Source organism: Nicotiana sylvestris, chromosome 8 (genome assembly GCF_000393655.2).
Source record: "Nicotiana sylvestris chromosome 8, ASM39365v2, whole genome shotgun sequence".
Lineage (NCBI taxonomy): Eukaryota > Viridiplantae > Streptophyta > Magnoliopsida > Solanales > Solanaceae > Nicotiana > Nicotiana sylvestris.
In genome coordinates, this window is record NC_091064.1 from 35910705 (window position 1) to 35927733 (window position 17029).

The 17029-nt window shown below is 37.2% G+C and overlaps 1 protein-coding gene and 1 pseudogene across 1 annotated transcript; one reads left to right on the forward strand and one right to left on the reverse strand.

The window, feature by feature from the left end:
* Positions 1-1881: 1881 nt before the first annotated feature.
* LOC104247857 (mechanosensitive ion channel protein 1, mitochondrial-like) lies at positions 1882-16775 on the forward strand. Its single transcript, XM_009803985.2, has 9 exons — positions 1882-1918; positions 2925-2987; positions 3208-4030; positions 4128-4405; positions 9014-9114; positions 10331-10438; positions 11275-11496; positions 13794-13926; positions 16277-16775. The coding sequence occupies exons 3-8, from the start codon at positions 3279-3281 to the stop codon at positions 13893-13895; spliced, it is 1563 nt and encodes a 520-aa protein (XP_009802287.1). The 5' UTR covers positions 1882-1918; positions 2925-2987; positions 3208-3278; the 3' UTR covers positions 13896-13926; positions 16277-16775.
* Positions 14465-15870, reverse strand: LOC138874510 (putative UDP-rhamnose:rhamnosyltransferase 1; annotated as a pseudogene).
* Positions 16776-17029: the final 254 nt, after the last annotated feature.

The following is a 17029-nucleotide window of genomic DNA, read 5'->3' on the forward strand; positions in this document are numbered from 1 at the left end:
AATAAGAGAGACAACATGTAACAAAAGTTTCACGTAAGGGTAGATTTAGCAAATAGAAAATTTTTACATGATAAAACAACTTCATCTCAATTAACAACATGAACGTAAATATAACTCAACAAAGAAACACATCTCCTTTTAACATAACTCCAAGTAAAATAATTCAATGTCGCTTGATAACTTAAATTCTCATTTAATTTTTTGCAAATTAAAATCAATAGTGAAAGTGTTTCCACGAAAAGGCAACTTAACAATAAAAGTATCCACGAATTGATTTAAGTGGTAATAATTTCAAATAAATATATAAGAGCAAACTTGGCTAGAAAGAATGTACATGTAACTACAACTTCAAACAAAGCATATAAGAGTGGACATGGCGAATAAAGATACAATAATGTGCCAACAATTTCCAATTACATGTATAAAAGATGCCTTATATTTTAAACCGATAAAATTTTCACATATAAGCTCAAGTACGTACTCGTCACCTCGCGTACACGGCTTTCACATTTTACAAATAGCACAAACGACTCAATTCTTAAGGGGTAATTTTTCCGCACAAGATTAGGCAAGATACTTACCTTTACGAAGTTAGGTCGATACTCTAAAGTAGCCTTCTTTAGTGAAATGACTCCCGGACGACTCAAATCTAAATTTCGCCCCTTAACGATACTACTACGATCCGCCACACGAAGGAACTTCAATCTACAATATCAACATCCAATGGGACCAACATTAGTTATAATTTTCATTGTTTAGGCCATTTAGGCATTTTATCAAACACCTAAAGTGCATAAATTTCTACATCTCTTAACCATAAAATGAGTTCATCTAACTTATACCATCATTTACCAATAATTTATCCCACCATCATTCTCAACAATTTATAACTTTCAATCATCACATACGTGACCATTCATCCACACCCAACTAATAAAAATTCCATCAATTAATTACCTTTCAATCTCTACAAGGGTTATGTATTTAAATTGGGAATTTATGGCTTCCAATCCATACCATGAGTTTCAATACTTAATTCATACTCATATTTCCGTAATAATTTCGTACATATAAGTCTAAGGGTGTATGATTACCATTTTGGAAGAAATTTAGCAAAACAAACAAACAAAATATTACGGAAAAAATAAAAAAAGACAAACAAAAATATGAAAGAAAAATAAAGAAAAAATGGAGAAAGACCTTTGGTGAAGCCTAGAGAATGGAGGGGGCATCCTACTATTAAAATCTTCAAAAGGGGCATGTTTTGTCTTTTTCAAAAAAGAAAAGCATTTTGATCATTAAATCTTTAAAATTGCTCTATCATTTTAACGATAAAATATGCCACTAGGCTCAGTACTATGAGTCTATGCCCAAGTAGTATTTGTTCACAAGGAATCATTTTTTTTCCAATTTTTCTATCGAAAAGAAAAAGAAAAGAAAAGATTTTTACCGTAAAGGCCATGCTTTCCTTTGACGTGTAGAGGATATTTGGATTGACTTTTAAGCTAGTCAAATTAGATTTTAAATTTCTTTTAGTGTTTCGTAAAATTAAAAAAATACTTAAAACAAATTAAAACTGCTTAAACAAACCAAAAATAATAAGCTAGGCAGCATCAATTAATTATTATTTTTGACTTAAAAGCTATTTATGTGAAAATCAAGTCAATTCAAACGGGTCTTTTCGGTCTCACCCTGGGTGGCAAACCTATACTTGGACATAAGTTACCTTTTTCTTCCTGTTTTATCTGTTTTGCCCCTCTCCAATTTGATCTAGAGCTTTCACCTTTAAGGGTAAATTGATAATTGAGCTTCTTTCCTTCTTTCTGTATTTTTTCTGTTTACACATTATTTGTCCCTTTTGTACTAATTGTATTTTGATTTTGTTGCTTCTCAACTGTTGCTTCTACTGCTCTTTCAGGTGAGTTCCATTCGAATTTTCTTCTCCTAGTGCTTGGTTTATTGGCAAATTTTGCATATGTATTAGCTTTGCTCAACCGTATGAAGAAAAATCGTATCAGTTTTGGTCGCTGGTGCACCAAGGTTATTTGATAATATGCCTAAATCAACTGACCGTGCGGCAGTTGACTATGCCATCTAAAACTGAAACGTTTTTACACGGTTCTAGAGGAAAGGAATTGCAGACACTATAAACTTGAAGGAGAAACTTAAATACAGAAGGTTAAAGTAAAGAAAAAAGGTGTTGCCTAGTGGTCAATGAAGAGGAAGGAGAACATATGTCTCGAGTTCAAATTCTAGGGAAGGCAAAACATATTAGGTAATTTGTTCCCATCTGTTTAAGCCTTGATGGATGAAATGATACAGTATTGTTGGGAGGTAATAGGTATCAGGTGGAATAGTCGAGGCGTGCCTAAGTTGGCTCGGACATCACGGAGGCAAAAAACACTAGGTGATTTCTTTTTATCGGCCTAAGCCTTGGTCGGCATAGGTACCCGGTACTTGTGCTGGTGGGAGATAGAAGGTACGCTGTGGAATAATTGAGGGGGTGCAAGCTGGTCCATACACCAATCTCATAAAAAAAAGAGAAAAAGAAAAAACCATATCAGATTTTTTATATCACTTTACATGTATTAATAAACTCTAAATGATGTGGCTGCTAAGTATTTTACTTTAGCTTCCTCTGCGTTTGAGGTAAATTACAAGTTACATGATGTTTGGGCTCATGCTATAGGTGATACTGGATATGTCCTCTTTGCTTTTCTAATGATAAAAGTACTTCTGTAATATATACATGATGTTGCTTTCTCATTCTTATCTGAATGCAAATTTTCAATGTTTAAACATAACCACCATTGTTCCGATCCATTACTTAACGTATGATGAGGTTGATGAAATGGAATAGACCTTGCAAATGGGGCAAGCTTGCCTTAACTATGTTTAAAATCTTGAATTTGTTGACAGTATAGGCTGGCTTTATCTTGATATCTGTCCTCTGGAATTGAAAGTTACCACATCAACTCAGGGCCAATGTAATTTTCCTGGTCCTTAAATTAATAGGTATCATGTTGTTATTTTTGTCTTTACTGGAGTGCCTGGTCTAATTTGAAATGCGATATACTTCTGCCTCAAGCCTTTATAGTGTTAACCATAGCTAGTACATACATATATGTACAGTATATGAATTATTTTGAAATTTATTTATTTTTAAACCATTTGTTACTTTGTCTTAATACTTGTTGTGGATTGAAGATGAACGTTGTAGGTTGAAGTTAAAAAGATTTCATTTGAGACATAATTTGCTGGTCAGACTCTATTTGTTGATGGCAGCAATTAGGTTTTCAACTTTGGCAAGAACCCTCAGTTCCTCTTTAAGAGTAGCTAATCAGATTGATGTCAGACCTTCATTCGCTTGTGTAAATAGTAACCACTACGCTAGAGAACCCACTTATTCCAAAAGTTATGCTGCCCCCAAATGTTTCGATATGAGGGGTATACACTGTGCTTGTGGGCCCAGTCAGGTTACTCCATATAGTAGGGGGCTATTTGATAATAAAAGTTTGAGGGGAAGTATCTCAATTGTTCGGACTAGCCCCGTATGGAATAGTCGATGGTATTCATCATCTGTTAATAGTAAAGGAGATATTCTTAAGGGTTCAGAGGTTTCAGCTGGTGCAACTGGGTCTGATATGGATACAAGTGGTGTTGGTGGAAGTGAATGGATCGGTAAGGTTAAGGAAGCTTGGCAAACAACCATAGATGCTGTGACTTATACCGGGGAAAAGGCGAAAGAGGCATCTTCTGAAATGACTCCTTATGTTGAACAAGTGCTTGATGCACACCCTTATTTGAGAGATGTAATTGTTCCAGTTGGTGGCACTTTAATTGGTACCTTGATGGCTTGGATCGTGATGCCAAGGCTTTTGAGGAGATTTCACAAGTACTCAATGCAAGGCCCAGCTGCTTTGCTGCCTGGAAGCTCAATATGGGGGCAGGTTCCTTATGAGAAAAGTATTTGGGGTGCTATGGAGGACCCCGTTCGATATTTGATCACCTTCATGGCATTTTCACAGATGTTAGTAATACGTTTCTTACTTGTTCTTTTTCACATATTAGCTTTCGGTTTGATGTTCTATCAGTTGTCTTTATCGTTGATTTATATCTGTGTGCAGCGCGGTGATGGTGGCACCAAGCACTGTTGCATCGCAATACCTTCTTCAGACTTGGAGAGGTGCTGCTATTCTTTCATTTGTCTGGTTTCTACAGCGATGGAAAACAAATGTGATAAGTAGAGCTTTGGTTGTCAAGAGCCTTGAAAAAGGTGACCGTGATCGGTTGTTAACTTTGGACCGAATCTCTTCCGTTGGCCTCTTCATCCTTGGGCTAATGACTTTAGCTGAAGTTTGTGGAGTAGCCGTACAATCTATTCTGACTGTTGGTGGAATTGGAGGTGAGTTTTCTTCGCTTGATTCCCACCTGCCTTGTTCTGTGAGCGAGAAAAACAAAAGATCAGCTTAGTGTGCTAAATATTGGATCTTATATTTGAGGAATGGTGTGTGCAATAGATCATTTGTTGCAAATGGATTTTTCCAGTTACTAATTAACCATGGAATCTTACTAATGTAAAATCTTTAAGCCAGTGTTTTGGATAGCGTGAGGCGACAAATAGCGACGAGGGCCCGCTTCACTGAGGCGAGAGGCGCGCAGCGAAGCGCTCGCCTTTTTGATGTAAAGCGACAATTTATACAAAAACATAAAATATTATATACATTTAACTAAAAACTCAATAACAATAATATATTACTCCCTCCGTTTCATATTATATGAGGTAGTTTGACTTGGCACGGAGTTTAAGAAAAAAGGAGAAGACTTTTGAAAATTGTGGTCTTAAAAGCTTAAGGGGTAAAAAGTTTGTGGGGCCATGACATTTGTGTGGCTATAAAAGCTTCTCATTAAGGGTAAATGGGTAAAATGAAAGAGTTTAAAGTTGAATTATTTCCAAATTTAGAAATGTGTCATTTATTTTGGAACAGACTTAAAAGGAAAGTACCTCATTTAATATGAAACGGAAGGAGTAATAAATATATCATTCAAAAATTAAAGACTCAATAGATAGTCATAGACTCATAGTAGATTCATAAATTAAAGACTAATAGTCTAAACTCTAAAACAAGCAACATCTATTCTTCTTCAAGATTTTCAAATTCTACAACTTCATGAATGTTAACATTATATTAGCTATCATCTTCTTCATCCTCGGACTCTTCATCAATTAGGGACTGGCTTGAACTTGCTACCCTCTTTCCCTTATAACTTGAAGAACTCGTTCTAAGTCCATAGATATTCTCCTCAACTCCAACGGCCATAGAAACAGTACCCTAATCAAGATCATCTCCTTCATACACTAGTTCATCTTCATGATTTTGGGGGGCTCCAGTTAACCATTCATTTGCCTCGTCAATGTTGTCCAACATAATTGGATCAATGGTATCACGAGCTTCATAACGTCGCCTCAATGTTCTATTGTATTTAATATACACTAGATCATTGAGACACGATAGCTCAAGCCTATTCCTTTTTTTGGAGTGAATCTACGCATAAGTTATTTAGATTAATTAATAGATACTAATAATAATACAATATAGAATATATTAATATAATAAATCTACTTCTTACATGCTCAAATATGCTTCAATTTCTCGCACATCCAGATGCACTACAAGTTAGGCTTAATACTTTGATGGCAAACTTTTGCAAGTTTGGAGTTTGATGTCCAAATTGCTTCAACCATTCAACTATAAAAAAATATTTTAAAAGTTAATAAGTATAAATCAAATAAATTAAATTAAGGTTATAAGGATATCTATATTAAAGTTAGTTACCTGGCGACCTTATGTATCTGGCTCTAATGGCAGCCGGTAAACCAAATAGGCCCTTTGCTTGTGAGTACTTACCAAACTCCTCCCCTATTTGATCTATCATCACTGAATTAGGGATCAATTTCTCAAGACATGCATGGTATCCAATCCACACCTCTGAATCCAAAGTTTCATCTCTAGTGTTCTTGTAAAATAATCCCGGGTTCAGAAGATGGCCTGCTGCATGCAAAGGTCGATGGAGTTGATTGTTCCACCTGGTATCAATTATCTCAAAAACTTTCTCATATTTCCTAACATCTTCCCTCAAATGACGCTGCAATACTCTCTTTGGCTCTATCCATTGCTTCATAAAGATAGCCCATTGGTGGTTTTTTCTCCCCATCCACCATACGAAGCACCCTAATCAAAGGACCACCAACTTTAAGAGCCCGAACGACATCATTCCAGAATGATGGAGAAATAAGAACTTTGGCAGTTTCTTTACCCGCAACTTCCTTTGCATATTTATTATCTTTCCATTCAGTCGAAAGAACTAGCTTTCTCAAATTTTTCTTTTGCAAGTAAAAACTATGCAAAGTTAAGAAAGCCGTTGCAAATCTAGTCTTGGTCGGTCTCACCAAATTTCTTTCATTTGTGAATTTCCTTATCAAATTCAACAACGGCCTCTGACTGATGTAAGCATATACCTTGACGGCCTTAGTGAAAACTGTAAAAGTAACAATAACAATTTTATAGTTAATACTTAATAGGATAGGACATAAGTATAAATAAAGTTAAAGGCTTTAAAGATAACTATATTAAAGTTACCTTTAGCATATGGGTTTTCCTTGAATATGTCACCAAACATCAAGTTGATACAATGAGCAGCACATGGAGTCCAATAAATGTTTGGATAGATAGCTTCCATCATCTTCCCCGCACCAGTGTTTTGGATAGCGTGCAACGACAAATAGCGATGAGGGCCCGCTTCACTAAGGCGAGAGGCGCGCAGCGAAGCGCTCGCTTTTTTGATGTGAAGCGACAATTTATACAAAAACATAAAATATTATATATATATATATATATATATATATATATATATATATATCTAAAAACTCAATAACAATAATACATTAATAAATATATCAATTCAATATGCAATTAATTCTACTCTATAACTGAAAAAGGAGGAAATTTCAGGTTTGAAGTTTTGAAGTTCTTTGCTTCTGCTTCTGCCCAACAGTGAAAGAATTGAAAAAAACAGAGCAAAAACAATAGCAATAACATGGTGTAATACTACTGCTCAATAAAAAACAGAGCAACAAAAAAAGAAAGAAGAGAAGATAGAAAGAAGATCAGAAGAAGAAGAAGAAAAACGAAAAAAAATAGAGCATAAATAGACTCTCTTCTGTTTTTTGCTGCACTGTTGCTCGATAAAAAATAGAGCAAAAAAAGATAGAAAGAAGAAGAGAAGATCAGAAGAACAAGAAAAACGAAAAAAAACAGAGCAACAGACTCTCTGTTCCGCACTGTTGCTCGACAAAAAACAGAGCAAAAAAATAGAAAGAAGAAGAGAAGAAGAAGGAAAAGGGAGAAATAAGAAAGAAGAAGGAAGAAGAAGAGAGGCATACCTGGACTGGGTCGACATGGATGAAGAAGAGGATGGCAGAAACTTGAAGCTTTCAGGTCAAAATTGTCTACTATGGCTGCTCTGTTGTTTAAAGGTCGAAGAAGAAAGAAAGTGAATTCGCTGCAAGCCCTAATGTTTTAAGTCGCTGGTCTTTGCGCCTTTTTCTTTCTATTTTTTCAAAAAGCGAAGCTACAGCTCGCCTGTCGCTACACAGGCAGAGGCGCTCGCCTTTTATAATCGCAACGCAACAGAGCCAAAATAGCGCAGGCTGCTCGCATCGCCTCGCCTCACGCTATTAGCGTTGAGGCGAGCGCTATTTATAACACTGTGACAATCATTTTATTTTTTCTAGAAACAAATAGTTGGGTTCAAATATTACCCAATAAATTTTGTGTACTAACTACATCTACAATTTGGGGTCTCCTTATGATTTCTGTATTTTTCGATTTGAGTTCCAATATGAATAAGATGAAATTCATATTAGGTACTTGAGCAAATAAAATTTGTTCTTTAAGACCATGAAAACAATAGTATTGTTGCATGATATTTAAATATAAGTCAAAAGAAAATGCACGACTCATATATCGAAGTTATAATATTGCATTAGAATACTTTTGTGTGACATAGTTTTTCACTTTCTTAAGTTGGCTAAATAGGATCGATATTAATCATTTTCAAGAGCTTATATTTTAGTAAAATTTTATATTATAATTAAATCACATAGTTTAATATTATTTGTGTGTTTTTTAAAATTTTATACTCATTGAGAAAAGTATACGCGCAATGCGCGTATCCTAAAACTAGTATAATATAATTATATAAAATACTTGAATGCTTTGCTATTATGCGAGATATCTTATGAAAATTTTTTTAGTAGATGTTATAAAAATTAAATTTTATTTATCTTAGTTCAATAACTTTAATTAATCAAGTATATACTTTATATGTCATAATATACATTTATTGTTTGTATCTTGGCACTTGTATCCGCACTCAGATCCATACCTCCAAATTCTAAATTTTATGTGATAAAGAATCCGACCTCTGGATTTGCACCGGTATCTGATACCCGCATCTGAGTCCAAGCAACATAGCTCCCAAGAGTAGGAATGGGACCAAAAAATGTGATTTAAAACAGAGGACAGGTTTGCTTATTGGCGGACATGTGAAAATGTGCATAAATTTTCAAATCATTGTATCCAGGAAAAATGTTGGGTCCTGGAGGGCCATAAGGAGTCATAGATAATTACCAGACCCATCCAGTTAAGGCCACCCACTTTAGTTTATCTTACCCAATTTTCTACTTATCCCCCGAAAAGAAAACATTAATACTGTAGTGATTAGGGTACTAAATAAGTTTCCATGTTATGAGGTATAAATACTTCTACATTATAGTAGCAACCATGTCAACAATGATATTGATAGATAACATATTAGTTTATGGTGGTATATATGTATGAAAATGCTATGTGGGCAATGATTAACTGGAAAACTATAAAATTATTGTACTTATTATCACTTGTTTATGTTCCAACTCGCTCTTCATTTTTGCCATTTATAAATAATGCAGGGGTGGCTACTGCTTTTGCTGCTAGAGACATCCTTGGTAATGTTCTCAGTGGACTCTCCGTACAGCTATCACAACCTTTTTCAGTTGGCGACACGATAAAAGTATGTCAAAAGTTTTCTTAATCGTTATCAACATTTATCTTTTTGTTTTGTTTTATTGCGAGTATCTAAGGAGTTGGAACAATTTATGCAAAGATTAGAAGTACATGGCAAGCCTTTATTCAGTATATAACAGCTATCATTGATTGTTTAGTGTAAGACATAATGGTGGATAATGAAAATACAATGTGAAGGCCAACTAGACGCACACTTTTTTTTGGGGTCCATAACTTAACACACACTGTATATCAACAATTTATTCAAGTTCTAGAGATGCATCTATTGGCATGATGTCGTAATAAGGAGGAGGTAGTTAAAGCGAAAGGAAGAACAACAACAAAAACAACAATAAACCCAGTTTGATCCCAACAAGTGGGGTCTGGGGAGGGTAGTTTGTATGCAGATCTTACCCCTACCTAATGCAGGTAGAGAGGCTGTTTCCAATAGACCCTCGGCTCAGGAAGGGCAAGAAGAAGAAGAGGAAAGCAAGGAAGGAAGGAAGAAAGAAGGAAGAGAAAAGAAAAAGGGAGAGATAAAGGATAAGTAGTATATGAAGTGCTAAGTAAATGAAGACTTGCGGTGTTGAACGTGATCCTAACGGAGTTGAGTGGAAAAGCGGAAATCTTGAATCCATCCCTAGTTGGCAGAATTAGTGTTTAGTTGAGTGATATATTCTAATATATATGCGGTATTGCAAGTCAGGTCAGCTCCACTATAAGTATTCTTGTGTAGCAACATTCGCACGGATAGACTGTGCTGAGGACTTAAGCTTATGCTGGCAAGATTGTTGAGGTAGGCAAGGGAGTAATACATTTATGTCTCAGGTTTCAAACTCAATCCTGCTCACTATCTGAACTTGAATGAATAATTACCGGTCTAGTTCTGATGTATATGTGCGTCAAAAAGCAATTAGTAGGACAGATGGACCCACAAAAAGTGATTAATCATGATAACTAGAAGATAAGAGAAGAAAAGTAAGATTTAATTATGACTGGAAGTTAATTACAAAAACAAATAATTATGACTGGAAAGCTGGTTTAACAATAAAATGATATCTAACTAAGAATAAAAAGAATACTTGCGCAACAACAATTATAATTGAGTTCCCAATGAATAGATCTACCAGAAGTCAGAACCCAACTCCTGTTTTTCTGACAACATCTGACATTTAATCAATTCCATGGGTTGTTTAAGTTTTAACAGCTACCTACTTTTGCAGGCTGGATCAGTGGAAGGTCAAGTGGTTGAAATGGGGCTCACCACCACATCATTGTTGACTGCAGAAAAGTTTCCCGTTATTGTCCCAAATTCACTATTTTCCAGCCAGGTAGGTTATCTTAGTTATTTGATGCTCTACTACTTTGCTTCATTCCTTGGGGAGGCTATAATTTTGAGAGACCTTTTACTTTAGATCTCTACCCAATTTAACTTGCATGGTTGTGAACAAGGGCGTATCTATGTAGAACCAAGGGGGTTCAATTGAAGAATCCCCTTCATCTGAAAATTATATTGCGCAAGCAAAAACAAGTTTATTTGCTTATATAAACTGCGGAATCCCCTTGACATAAAGGAAGATACTATTGTAGTGGCAAAGGGGGTTCAAAAATTGCTTTTAGTCTTACGTTCAATTCCCAAGTATATCTGAAACTTTGCCGGCCGTGCTGGATCATGTGTCAATTAGATCTTATAGGTTATTTGCTCAGCAGGATACCTTCTTATTATTGAAGGCAGCTTCCACTTCTTAACTTCTATCGAACCAGTGTGTCAGATACTTCCAGATATCCAGAATCTTGGTATTGTGACTAGTGTTGCTTAGTGGCGAATCTGCTCAAAACATGTCTTAGTGTTACTGTGTCTATATGCATACTTCTTTTATGCGGCTGGATACTTCAATGGATCACTTAAGAGAGAGCTTTCTACAATTCTTTTGTAAAGGAGCTGAATATAATTCATTTCTCTATCTTGTGTGAAAGTGAAAAATAATCATATAGATTCTTAATTTATGGATCTCTAACACCTTCAGTTTTTTTGGCTCTGATAGTTCTTACTTTGTTGAAGTTTCCTCCCTCTCTCTCCCGTTTGGGCCCTAAAAAATTAAAAGTAAAGAAACGGAAGCAACAGAAAAGGAGGAGAATTTGACAGACTGTTTTGTGCAAATTTCAGGTGATTGTGAATAAATCACGTGCTCAATGGCGTGCTTTGGTCACTACAGTTCCTTTCCAAATTGAAGAATTCGATAAGATTCTCCAGATTTCAGATGATGTAAAAAACATGCTCAGATCTAATCCAAGTGTTTTCTTGGAAAAAGAGGCACCATACTGCTACTTGTCTAAAATAGAAAAAACATATGCAGAGCTGACTCTTGGGTGCAACTTAAGATATGCGGTATGCCTTCTCTGTTTCGGTCTTTCCTAATGGAATTCATTTGATATTTGTTGCTTGAGTTTCATGTCTACTTTAAATACTAGCACAATATTTATCAATTTATCTAGTGTTCAATGCTGAAATATGAGATAACTTTCTTTCAACTATTTTATAATAGTCATGTAATACTTGAACGATTTGCATATGAGGAAGAAGGATTTGCATATGGTGTTTATTGACCTTGAGAAAGCATACGATAAAGTACCGAGGGAGGTCCTGTGGAAGTGTTTGGAGGTCAGTGGCGTTCCGGTAGCGTACATTAGGGTAATTAAGGATATGTTTGATGATGCTAAGACTCGGGTGAGGACTGTGGGGGGTGACTCGGAGCATTTCCTTGTGGTGATGGGGTTGCACCAGGGATCGGCTCTTAGCCCATTTTTATTTTCCTTGGCGATGGATGTACTGTCGCGACACATCCAAGGGGAGGTGCCTTGGTGCATGCTATTTGCCGATGACATAGTGTTGATTGAGAGACGCGTAGCGGAGTTAACGTGAGGTTGGAGGTTTGGAAACAGACCTTGAAGTCTAAAGGTTTCAAACTGAGTAGAACCAAGACAGAATACTTGGTGTGCAAATTCAGTGACGGGACCTATGATGCAGATGTAGAGGTTAAGCTTGATGCTCAAGTTATCCCCAAGAGAGCGAGTTTTAAGTATCTCGGGTCTATTATCCAGGGTAACGGGGAGATTGACGAAGATGTCGCACATCGCATCGGAGCGGGATGGATGAAGTGGAGGCTCGCTTCCAATGTTTTGTGTGATAGGAATGTGCCGCTAAGACTTAAGGGTAAGTTTTATCAAGTGGTGGTTCGACCGGCTATGCTGTATGGGGTTGAGTGTTGGCCAGTCAAGAACTCCCACCTGCAGAAGATGAGAATAGCAGAGATGAGGATGTTGAGATGGATGTGTGGGTGTACCAGGAGAGATAGGATTAAGAATGAAACTATCCGGGATAGAGTGGGAGTAGCCTCCGTGGAGAACAAGATGCGGGAGTCGAGGCTGAGATAGTTCGGACATGTTAAGAGAAGAAGCATTGATGCTCCTGTCAGGAGGCGTGAGAGGTTGGCCATGGAGAGTTTGAGAAGAGGTCGAGGTAGGCCTAAGAAGTACTGGGGAGAGGTGATTAGACACGACATGGCGCTGCTTCAGTTTACTGAGGACATGACCCTTGATAGGAGGGTGTGGAGGTCGAGGATTAAGGTAGAAGGTTAGTAGGTAGTTTGTAGTTGTTCACCGATAGTCTTAGTAGCATGCATGTCCCTTCATATTCTTAGATTTCTATTAGGTTAGGTGGTTGTGTTCGCCTCAGGTATTGTATTCCCTGCTCCTATTATTTGGTACTACTTATCCCTTATCCCCCCTTTCTTTTCTCTTCCTTCCTTGCTTTCCACTTCTTCTTCTTGTCCTTCCTGAGCCGAGGGTCTATTGGAAACAGCCTCTCTACCTGCATTAGGTAGGGGTAAGGTCGGCGTACAGACTACCCTCCCCAGACCCCACCTGTTGGGATCAAACTGGGTTTGTTGTTGTTGTTCTTTTCATGTAATACTTGAACGACACTCAGAGCTTGATAATATCTGTTCAAGTGTATAGATCCTTAAACTTCTGATAGCAAGTGTTCTCCTTCAAATTTTGATTGGAGCAAGTTCAGTTATGGCGGTGTCTGCCAAAACCTAGATAGACCCGCATGATCCCCTCTAAAGAGAAAAAACAAAAATAACGAAAATAAAAGGAAATTTAATGGATAAACAAGTTGAAAATATAGGTAGAATAGAGACAATCATTGATAGATAGTAAGGATTTCTGAGGACAAAGTGATCATGGTAGACTCGAAGAACTGATTTAGGTTACACTGCCTTTGTATTTCCTTGTTATTCCAAACCAGAGCCCTATCTGGCACCTCAATGTTTGATCACATGACATAAAAAAAGGAACAAAAGCCATTTCTTTTTCTAAGGTCTGCCTTTGATTTCTGTAATTGATACACAACAAAATGTTTGGAACAAATGCTGACATGATACTTGCCATTGAATCTTTAAGTTGTTTTGTTTTCTGTGTATCTTGACGATTTCCATGTGCAATTATTTCACTGATCAGTTTCCATTGAATTGTATGTTTTATTCGCTGTGTATCTGAGGATTTCATGTGCAATTATATCACTGATCAGCTTATGCTTCCAATGTTTCCCTTCGGTCAGCTGCTCATGGATCTTGTTTATGGGTTTCACTTTATTCATCTAATAATTGTCTTTTATGAATATAGAGCAAGGACAAATTGTTTTCAACACAGCAGGATATTCTTCTGCAAGCAGCCCGAATAATTAAGCAACATGGGGGCAAACTGGCTGATCCATGGACTCAGTGATTCGCTAGATAGAAGATGTCTTGCCTTTGAGGTTAGATATTTCTTGATTATGTCTTTTGCATATACTCAACACAATGTACAGTTTTGAGGAATGTGTACAGTTCTGAGGAATGAGTGACGCCGTAGCTTGTGAATATCTTATGCAAGCTTGTGCTGTTTGGCCAAAAAGGGGCGATCATGTAATATTTTGATAGTGTATCTTAAACATTATAGGAGCTATCAACTCTTACACTTCCGTGAAAATAAATCCTTGATACTTTAGAAAGGCAGTTCAGCTAGTTGATAGATATTGAACTGGGTGAAACAATTTCTTCAATTTAGCATAGAATATAGGCACATGTTTTAAAATATAACTGGTGCATCCTAAAAAACTGAATATTCTTACCTACCTCACTGTCAAGGATTGCATGGGGGTAAGGATGGTAAAAAAAGGTTAAGAAAAGGAAATGCATAATCTGTGTGATACGTACTTGGGAATTGCTGAGCAGCTGGCAATACAGTTGTAGATTAAGATTGGAGATTGACATGCATTGACACATAGAAATCGTTTGTGCTTTGCTGGTTGATGACTAAACCTTTATCTCACCATTACTTTTCGAATATTCAACAAAAGTTTTTGATGTAGAGAGTTATAAAGCGTCTGGTCCCCAAAATTGGCTGCAGCCTTTCTTGCTCAAGCTCTAAGCTCTTCCCCTTCCTCTGAGACCATTGCTTCTTAATGACATTGCGATTTCATTTCCATTAAAAGATCCATCTTCTTTGTTCCTCTTCTCTTTAATGGTTACTCCTTTTTCTATTAGCAATCTTGCATTCAATCCTTGGTCAAAGCAAAGAGCAACACCACAAGAACATGACCGTGCTTCAAAGTTTCAATGGCTGAACCAAATTCTGCACGTAAGAGGGATCCTCCAATAGATAAATGTTCTATAATTTCCGTCTGCGGTGCCCAGTCAATGTGCACCAACCCTCTCCCTTTCATTATCAAAGCCTGATGGTAAAGCATCAATGTCGTTCAAAGCGTTCTGGGCTTCTGTAGCATCCACAGAAATGGCAGTTCAAAGAGTTGAACTCTGTTTGCTATTTCATATAGTTGATTCTTGGTAACTTTACATTCAGTGCCGAAGCCCACAAACACAGAATATTTTGGCTTCTGTTCATCGAGCCATTTTGGAGAGCTTAATCCAATGTGGCTGACAAGCAAGATTTCTTTCATCTGCTGGTAATTCTTCGGGCGGTAGCAATCCAAGGGGAATCAGTGGCTTTCTGTTGACTTTTTATGTCTCTAAGTAATCACTTTATAATTCAGTGCAAGTACGTATAGCCACAGCTCTACATGTGTCTTCTGCTATGGCATCATGTCCCAGTAAAGCTCGGGGCGAACCGTTCTCTCCATATACGGCATATATTAGTTCTAGAGCCTCATGTTTTCGTTATGCAACTATCAATGGGAAATCCACTGATGGTGGCTGTGATGTCAAAAGTTCATGTATTGGCTTTGATCTTGAACCCTATCTGGGACAGCTCTGGGGTTTGGGGCCCCGGAGAAGACCTGTGAAGCAGCAAAGAAGACTGAATTTAATGAGGGGCATGTCAAGTTCCTGAGCAATATCAGCCACCCAGTGGGAATGAATTCAGCAATGACCCAATCACATCTTTATCAGCAATGAAGCGTATGACGGGTTCTTGAGGGAGATCATAAGCTTGCTTCAACTCTATCAGAAGGAAGTCCAAAGTTGACTCAGCATCTTTTGGCAAAAGACTCCTAATATGAAGTGATGGTAGTGGAAACTGCACTACGTTATTAGTGGTGCTAAGTTAGGAGGAAGTTTAGGAAGTCTCGTAATGTTCTTGGGAGTGGATAAGAAAGAAACCTGAACTCCTCCTTTGGCTAAGATTACGGTGATTTGAAAAAATGGGTTCAGGTGACCAAATGCTAACATGGCACCATTACAATGTGAATATTATCTCCGCTCATGTTCTTTTTCTTTTGCTGCTTTATTAGTCTCTGCGGAGTCAAACTTTTTGCTTTATGTTTGTCTGTATTGCGTGGTAAGGGATAAACATCCCTTTATATAGGGAAAAGTTCAGGCATGATGCAGCTGTAAGAAGTGTACATGCTAGCTGCTGTCAAAGGGATGTGAGACCACGACAAGTTAATATGGCTAAAGCACATAGCTACTTTTATCTTTTTTGAAAAAAAAATCCTTTACTTTGATGATGGCCGCAACAAAATATAGCCCTGAAAAGTCAATGTTGTAAGTAAAGGTTATAATTTCTCGTCTAAGTACTGCTTTTTAAGCAGTTTGGACTGTATTCTTCATGCTTGTTCATTTATTTTCTGACATGTTTTCATTAAATTGGGTATTGCTAACTTTTTGCAGGGACCTGGAGGAAGGATGGGGTTCGGTGGTTCGGTCGTGGAGGTGGAGATTTGGTGCTAGTTCCAGTGGGAGTTTTGCTTGAAATTGTTGATTTTATCATAGGATTTTAGTATTTTACTGTTGAGCTATTGTTATGGCAGTACCTGAATATGGTAAATACTACTATTGGCTATGTTCTGTTGTAGGATTTCGCTGTTGAACTTTGTCCGCAATCACGAGCTTGATGACGGCTTTTTAAGCTGAGAAAAAGTGTGGGCTTTCGTGTGGTAAATGGATGGCTGTCGCATGTAAACTGAAGCCATTTAACAATTAAGACTTTTCAGAGCTATCGCCTCCCCCTGAGCCGTAGCGAAAGCGAGTCTTCATAGGAAAATTGTCAATGCTTATGGACCCAAACTTGGGTGATCCATCCATGACGAGGATGAAGTTGGTGATAATATGTAGATAAGATCTTAAGGTAATTCAAATATTGTGCATTTACCCTTTTGAATTTTTGAAATTGGATTATGCTTTATTGACTTATTTCATATCTTGGTTTGTGCTTAAAAAGTCGATGGGATTTACTCTTCTTTTTTATGCACGTCGCCTTTATGGCATTTGGCCATTTCTCCCGCCGTAATGCTTTTATTAACACTTGGTAGCTTTTCTGATCCACCAGTTTAGTAGGTGGCTGGAACAGCCTTTAAACCACTAGATCTTGTGTTTCCTCGTGGGTGAAACTAAGTATAAAGGTATGTCACAACCCCAAATTCC